This window comes from Buceros rhinoceros, unplaced genomic scaffold (genome assembly GCF_000710305.1).
Source record: "Buceros rhinoceros silvestris isolate BGI_N320 unplaced genomic scaffold, ASM71030v1 scaffold9142, whole genome shotgun sequence".
NCBI classification, from domain to species: Eukaryota; Metazoa; Chordata; class Aves; order Bucerotiformes; family Bucerotidae; genus Buceros; species Buceros rhinoceros.
The window spans coordinates 51,898-60,037 of record NW_010400680.1 but is presented as its reverse complement, the minus strand read 5'-3'; the positions used below and the strand labels follow the sequence as shown (position 1 = coordinate 60,037).

Sequence of the window (8,140 nt, the reverse complement as noted above, 5' to 3'; positions counted from 1 at the left end):
CCTGCGGTGCTTTGCCCCGCAGCGGTGCCGCAGCAGCTCCGTAACTCGCCGAGCTGACCGGGAACGCGGCCGCTGTTTGGTCTCGGCTGGGTTTGCCGGTGCTGCTCTTGCTGTTGGGTTTCTCTGTTCTCATCAGGGCCGCTCTGTCTTTCAGGGCGTTTACACTCTGTGCACAGTCAGGTGTCAGAGGTGCAAGAGCAGCTTTTCTCACCCAGACAGAAGCCAAGTATGTTTTCTTGCACCTCAAAAACCCAGTGTGAAGCTGGGCTCTGCTGTTACGTCAGTCACCGACCCGTGCTGCCTCGCTCTTTGTGGGTGGTTCTCGTACTTTCCACATGACTTTCCGCAGGAACAGTTTAGGGGCACGGTGAGGAGCGCAGGCTAAGTGTGAACTTACTGCAGAGTTTAAATGGCAACATTTTGTTTTGTAGGGCCTGGGCTTATATGCTGCTAGAGACATTGAAAAGCACACTATGGTCATTGAGTATATCGGAACCATCATCCGGAATGAGGTAGCAAACAGGAAGGAGAAGCTTTATGAGTCTCAGGTATGGGTGGTGTTTGGTCGCTGTTCCTTGCCCCTTCCCCTTGCAAACATTCACACAAGAAAACAAATGCTGCTCGTCTGTGTAATGAATTTGGGTCCCCTGACTCCTGTTTCCTGCCGTGCCATAAATGCAGTAGCTAAAAATACAACCAGAGGAGCCTGCAGTGTTTCTTACCAAAGGATCAGAGCGTTGAAACGTTTAATAAATCTTACAGCGTCCTCTGGCCCGAGAGCGAGCTCCAGCAGAGATGTCAGGACCTCAGTTTTAAATTTAGAGCACCTTCCTCAGCAGATCTGTAGCAGTTAGTACGTGCTTGTGAAGCACTTGGAGACCCCACACAAAGGGCAGCGCAGAAGCTATTAGGGAAGTGCTGGCTGGCCACGTTTTCGGTCGTGATCCATCACAAACCGGCGAGGGTCAGGGCAGTGTGTGACTCACGCTTTCCCTGGGGAGCCAGTGGCAGCGTCTGACCCCGGAGGCAGGGGGACACTTGCAGCCCGCGCACGGGCAGTGTGTGACTCACGCTTTCCCTGGGGAGCCAGTGGCAGCGTCTGACCCCGGAGGCAGGAGGACACTTGCAGCCAGCGCACGTGGCTGCTTCCTTTTAACCACTGACCATTACGTACAAGCTCAAGCGCCTTTATTCCAATTCCGTTTTTCAGAATCGCGGCGTGTACATGTTCCGCATCGACAATGACCACGTCATCGACGCGACCCTGACGGGAGGGCCCGCAAGGTGGGTGGCTCTGGAGAGACCTCAGACCTCCTCCACCTTCCCCGGCCGGGGGCTGTTTGTGGTTTTCTCAGTCGGTTTTATTCTCTGAGCTGGTACATTCAGTCTGGGGACAATTCCACCAAAACAATGTCGTCTTTTTATGAGCTTGGCTGACCTTTGGTTATGTGTCATGGCAGCTGTGAAGGAGGAGAGGGATGGGTTTTTAAGGCTTGATTTTTTTGACAGTTTCTAGGTAAAGAAACAAGTACAGAGTAACATAGTTATAGCTGGAAAGCCAGTGCGGCCTGAAGCTAAGGTCATCCCACGGTTTGGTTCAGATTTGCCTCAAGGGATGTGTTTTCTTCGAAGGTCACCTTTTCCAAACCCTGTTTTTGTAGGTACATCAACCATTCGTGTGCACCCAACTGCGTGGCTGAGGTGGTAACTTTCGAGAGAGGACACAAGATTATCATTAGCTCCAGCAGGAGAATCCAGAAGGGGGAGGAGGTAGGCGCTCTCGTTTGCGTTTCGCTTACCTGGTGCTACTTGCGTTCATGGCCAGATACTCACCTGGTGTCCAGGGCCAGTGGCACAACTGGTCTGTGCCAGGGTGGGGAGAGCGGCATTTCCCTTCCCCTCTGCCCTTCAAACCTCGCCAGCCCCGGCAGGGCGACCTCTGCAGCACGTCGCTCTTTCGCCTGTAGCTACACGGAGAGCTGCGGCCAACCCCGCCTGTTCCATAACCACTCTCCTGCCTCTTCTTCCAGCTTTGCTACGACTACAAGTTCGATTTTGAAGATGACCAGCACAAGATTCCATGTCACTGTGGAGCTGTAAACTGCCGAAAGTGGATGAACTAGATGCATTCCTTGCTGTCTCTGAGGGTTGCTTGTCCCTAGGAAGAAGTGATTCACATTTGGATTTTGTCGATGGAAATTTGTTGCCTTTTTGAAGGGGGGAAAAAAAAATCACTTCTGGAAGTAGAGATTTCTACTCAAGTATTTAAAAGAAAAAAAAAAAAGGAAAACAAACCCGCGAAACAAGCACCAGAAGCAAGCCGGCAAAATCTGGAGCGAACTTTCCAGACCCACGGAGGTTAAACTGAATTAACAGAATGGTCCAGCACTTTTGTTTTTGAGCTCACTTAAGGAGAAACTGTTTAACTTGGGCAAAGAACCGATGGCTGACCTGCGGGGGTGCAGGTGGGCACATATGAATGTAAGACTGAAATCACCAGCGAAAGGGAGAAGTCCAAAGTGCTGGCCACAGCCTTATTTGATAAAGGGGCAGGCCCTCTGATTAAAGAAAATTTTAAATAAAAGTAGACACCACTGAACAAGGAATGTACTGAAACGACTTCCTTAGGGATAGAGCTAAGGGAAAAAATAACTTGCACTAAAATACATTTAAATACTTGATTCCATGAGTCAGTTTATTGTAGTTTTTGATTTCTGTAAAATAAGAGAACCTTTTTGTATTTATTATTGAATAAGTGAATGAAGCTATTTTTAAAAAGAAAGTTAGAAGAAAGCCAAGCTGCTGCTGTTACCTGCAGAACTAACAAACTCTGTTACTTTGTACAGAAGTGTAAATATTTTGAGAAAAAAAAAATACAGTATAAAAATAGTTATTGACCAAATGCTACCAGACTCTGCAGCAGTTCGGGTGCTCTCTATGAAACGCCGATAGGGATGTTACAATATGATCTCGCGCAGTAGCAGACGTGATTGCAGTGACGGGGTAACCAAAATCTCCTTTGAAGAGAGGGGTTTTTTATGTTCCAAGCAGTCTCAACTGTGGTCTTCGGAGAATTTTTTTAAGCCAACCTTAAGCCTGGCAAGGGCCTGTATATTACAGCTCTGACTTTTGTAGATGTTTGGGCAACTGAGATTAATTTTATTTGTATTATATTGTTGCATCCCTATTTCTTAAGTCAGGTTTTTTTTGTGCTTACAATTTGTGATAACTGTGAATAACTGCTAAAACCACCCAAAATAGAGGCTGGACAAGGTTTTTTCTTCAGCAAAAGTAGTCAGGATTAGGCGACTGTTCAGCCAACATTAAATCATGTAAACAGCGTAGAATCACCTAGTTGGAGCTTAAGTCTGAGATGATGATGATGATGATGATAGCCTTCTTACAAGGAAAAAAATTAGATGTAATGTGCTTGCAGCTGCAGGACTCTGGCAATAGGGTTTTGGAAAATTGTAATTTAAAGATGTGTTTGTATGGATTGTTTTTGTTTACATTTCTTTAAAAAAAATAAAACACTGTTTTGTGTTTGCTTGTAGAAATTTAATCAGCATTTTGAACCAGGTTAGCTTTTTATTTTGTACTTAAAATTCTGGTACTGACACTTCACAGGCTAAATATAAAAAAAAAAATGAAGTTTTTTCTGTGTGCACAATTAAAGTGGACTGTAAACTGTTGGTATATTCAGTAATACAGTTCTGAACTTGTAATGTATATGGCATGATGTATTTTTATCTTACAGAATAAATCAATTGTATATATTTTTCTCTTGATAAATAGCTGTATGAAATTGTTTCTTGAATATTTTTCTTCTCTTGTACAATATTCCGACATCCTACCAGTATTTGTCCTACAGTTTTTTCTGTTCTGTATAATAGTATCTAATGTTGGCAAAAAAATACAAAAACACCACAAAAAAAGAATTTTTTGAAGTATACAGAGTGTTATGGGTTTTGGAATTTGTGGAAACAGATTTAGAAGATCAGCATTTACAAATAAAAATATTTTACATCTATAAACTCGCTGGTTCCACTGGAGGTGTCTCTTTTCCGGTTCTTCCAGGGTTTCAGCATCTGCTGCCGTCAGCGAGGAGCACGGGTGCTCCTCTCACTCCACTGGGGGGCCCTGTCGTGGGCACCTGATGGGTGTCAGCCCCTGCAGTCGGGTTTTCCCCAGAAAAATCTCTAACGAGTGGAGTATCTGTTGTCTGTATCTGAAGGACCACTCCAGCTGCAGCTCAGCGGTCCGTCAGTTCTACCCTCTTGTCTGTTACTGCAGGCTTGAAGACCACGTGTATGGAGCTGGGTTTGGCAGCAGCCTCCAACTCTCCTCCCTGGGAGCAAAAGGTCAAAAATTCTCTGTGGCCACAGACTCGGCCTGTGAACAAAGCGAGCGTCTGCTTTGACTGTTTGGGAATTTGATTTTCTACTTAAAGACAACAAAAAGGCCGAGCAGGGCCCCACCCCTGCCGGTGGGTCAGCCAGAACCGAACAGATTGCACAGCTCCAGGAAGCCCAGCCTGCAGCTGGGACCAGCTGGACCAGCACCTGCTGCTGCTCCAGGCCCGAGGCAGCAGGCGGGGCTGATCAGACAGGCATACACCATCCTTTCCCCCACTGTAAGGGCTGCAGTGGATTCCAGGCACCGCAGCTACCCTGGTGTCCCCGAGGAAACAGGTCTTTGTGTACGCTGAAGCTGTGGGGGCTGGTTTTACGCTGCCCTCGTTGCTGCCTAGAAGGTTCTGCTGGAGGCTGACACCCCGTGAATCCGCTCTGCCCTAAGGGCCAGCAGTCCCATGCTGCCCTGAACTGACTCCAGACCTGACCCTGGGAGGGGCAGAGCACCGGCCTCCCTCGGCCGACACATACAGCTGCTCTGACTGAACTACTCCCCTTGTAATGCTTTCTCTGGAGGAACTCCCCCTTCAGCCTACTGTCCTGGCTTACAGGTAAGCCCTGCTTACCTGCATCCCCCCGCCCGTGACTCACTGCTTCCAGGACCGATGATGGAGGCACGAAGCCGCACAGCAGTAGGGGACAGCTCCTACCCGCCTGTTTTCTTCCTCCCGCATTTCTGCTCGCAGGGTGGCAGATGGCTGAAGGGCCACACACGATCCACCCGTCACAAGTGAATCCTTCCTCCACGGGAAGAGATTGGTCTCCAACATCATCATTATTTGCCTGATGCTGGCGTGTTTGTGCAAGTTGGGAAACTTTTCCAGCCGTCCCCACACTGCTGACATCTGAACTGCCCCCTGCCCACAGAAGGCAGGTCGCTGCACTGATGAGCCTTGCTAAGAAAAACTACCCTGGGTCAGAACAGCTTTGCAGCAGCTTCCACGCACTGAAGCAGCATCCAGGGCTGTGGCAGGATGTCAAAGAAAGGTCAAGAGTGAGACAATAGATAAATGAATTGGGAAAGGAAACAGAGAAGTAGTGGAGGGGAAAAAAAAAAGAAAAAAAAGAAATTATCTGTCAAAACTCCCAGCCATGAGAGACAGAGGAAGAGGCAGCCGTGAAGACACGGGAGCGAACCAAGGGAAACCTAGACTGTGTGAACATGAGTTTGCATCAGCCTCTAAGCTGGCGCTTTCTGGTCCAACAGCTACAAAGAGGAAGGCCAAACAAAGAGATTAATAAAAAAATGATACTTTATTTTAAACGCAGCTACTGTCATGAGTCATCAAAATAGACTTTGTAATAGTTACTTTGTTTTAAATACGTGGTGACGAATGACAGCTAAGAATTTAAACTACAGGAGATGTCCTAAAATCGTAAATTAAGGGAATTTAAATATTACAAATGATGATTTTTAGAAGATAAAAGGGAATAAAAACATTTTCCAGAGGAAGTAAACTAATTTGGCCAGTAAAACCATACTAAAAACATAAATCAATGAGATAGATACTGCACGTGAAATACTGAGGACGACTCAATTCTGCCATCGTCACTGAGAAGATCCACCAAGCTAAAACCTTACCGTTTAAATTACATCGCTCTAATAATTTCTCTCACTTAAGAACTGTCCAGGAATGTAGGCTCATCCTGGGAACCACAGACAAACTGCACTTCTGCGTGTGGTTCTGCAGCGGGGCTGCTCCTGTTACTGCTGCTTCTACCCGGGCACTGGTGACCAGCTGGACCTGCACGCGCGCGCGCAGCTCCTCACAGCAGCGCTTCTAGAGGGTCCTTGCAATGGCTGGGCCGGGCGTAGCAGCTAAGGGCTCCTCCAAGCCCTCCAGGATAACCGAACATCACCGCTGGAGGGGAATCAGGTCTTGGCTTAACGCTTCTCAGCCGTGTCCTCGCTGTCTCAGCTCTCAAAATGCCACTGCTGAGGAAGGGACCCGTCACAGATGGCCATGGTCACGTACCCTTTGTGGCTGAGCGGATCGACGACCCTCATGCACTGCCCCACAGAGACCTGGTAGAGGCGGTTGTTTATCTAGGGGAGAGAAAGACAGACGGGAGTCATTTATTAAAACAACTTCTACTGCACCGTCAAAGCGAAGCCAAAACCGATGCGTAAGGGGAGGAGATGCTCCTTTCTGAGACAAGGGCGGAGAATGATCAAACTGTTCCCCAGCGCGCGGCCGACAGGGAGCCCACGGGTGTACAGCGCAGCACAGCCAGGTCCCTGCTCTGCGTCTGGCCAAGCCTTGGCAATGCCACCGCGCTCTGTACCCCCGCGCTGGGGAGCTGCCACGCTGTGACAGGCCTCTCATGTGCGGTGGGTCCCAACCACCAGGGCAAGGCTGGACCCTAATCAAATGCAAGAAGAAAACAGATCCTTCTCCTCTTTCCTTCCCCCAGAAGACCCTGTCATCTCCCCCCAACAACAGCTGCCTGCAGCTGCTTCGGGCACGCTGTGGACGACTCCTCTGTCTGCAAAGGTCTCTCTGCACAGCCCCAGCAGCCTCCCGCGGGCAGCAGCCTCCTGGGTATGCATGCAGGGAGCAGGTACTGGAGAACAGCTGCAGCGGGCTCTGTGTCACTGCTCATAGCCACAAGCACAAGTGCAGTGAAGCAGGACATGGCCAGAGCACACGAGACTCCTCCAGAAGAGCCCCCGCTCCGAGCCCTGTGCTGTAACCACAGTGCACTGCCGCCCCCCTCTCCCTACCGGTGACTCCCACACCTCATTATCTCCCCTTGCTCCCCCAAGTCCTCACTTATCTGAGCAGCCCCAGCCTGCCCATACATTCCTCAGGTGGAAGGTGCCTCCACACCTTCGATTTGCCCTGACACTCATCTCCGAACCTTCTCCTTTCTGAGCGGAGGCGACCAGCACGTGCGATAAACTACAACTCTGTGATGACGTTTTTCAGTTTTAAGTTCCTGTTCCTTTCCTGATCAATCCTAATACTTGATTCACTTTCTTTTGTTGCTGATCGTTAATAAACACCAGTCTGACACTTACTGATCCACCTCCCGCGCTCCCGGCACCAATGGCCAGCTCAAAGCCCCTGTTTCACCCATGAAACCCAGATTCTACCACCACCACCACACCGGTATCCCCTGACAGTTACGTGCACAGTTTCAACAGCCGTTCTCTCGGACACGTAAAACCTTCATCCGCTAACTCAAGCTGAAGCACCATGAACAATCTTTTAGCAGCAGCAGCAAAATTTTTCAGCTCACCGCTTCCACTACCATTTGCAGCTGTGGCAGGTCCACGTGTCACACACACGTGCACCCTGGGCTCCCGTGACGTCTGTATCTCCAAACCCCTGGACTGCCGCAGCCTGACTGACTGACTGCGTTGGGAACCGGCGCTGCCAAGAGCTGGTTCACGCAGAGCTGTCCTGGAGCCGTGGGACAGGGCCCTCCTCTCCGTTCAGCCACGCCTGTAGCACAGGCTCTCGTGGCAGGTCCACGTGTCACACACACGTGCACCCTGGGCTCCCGTGACGTCTGTATCTCCAAACCCCTGGACTGCCGCAGCCTGACTGACTGACTGCGTTGGGAACCGGCGCTGCCAAGAGCTGGTTCACGCAGAGCTGTCCTGGAGCCGTGGGACAGGGCCCTCCTCTCCGTTCAGCCACGCCTGTAGCACAGGCTCTCTGCTCCGCGCAGGGCACAAGGGGACAGCCTCTGAGTGAACCCCCAGGAGACAAGTTTCATGC

General features: G+C 49.7%; 2 protein-coding genes across 2 annotated transcripts in view; one reads left to right on the top strand and one right to left on the bottom strand.

Moving 5' to 3' along the window:
* Positions 1-2,271, top strand: part of KMT2C (lysine (K)-specific methyltransferase 2C) — a gene marked incomplete at its 5' end in the record, with an annotated part of 63,157 nt that extends 60,886 nt beyond the window's left edge. The window contains 4 exons of the mRNA XM_010131968.1: positions 432-548; positions 1,211-1,284; positions 1,662-1,770; positions 2,031-2,271. Coding sequence (XP_010130270.1) covers positions 432-548; positions 1,211-1,284; positions 1,662-1,770; positions 2,031-2,123 — 393 coding nt within the window. The remainder of the gene's footprint in view (positions 1-431; positions 549-1,210; positions 1,285-1,661; positions 1,771-2,030) is intronic.
* A 4,002-nt stretch (positions 2,272-6,273) lies between these two features.
* GALNT11 (polypeptide N-acetylgalactosaminyltransferase 11) overlaps positions 6,274-8,140 on the bottom strand; it is a 37,613-nt gene continuing 35,746 nt past the window's right edge. Inside the window, exon 11 of the mRNA XM_010131967.1 lies at positions 6,274-6,459. Within this exon, the coding sequence (XP_010130269.1) occupies positions 6,328-6,459 (132 nt within the window). The 3' untranslated portion in view covers positions 6,274-6,327. The remainder of the gene's footprint in view (positions 6,460-8,140) is intronic.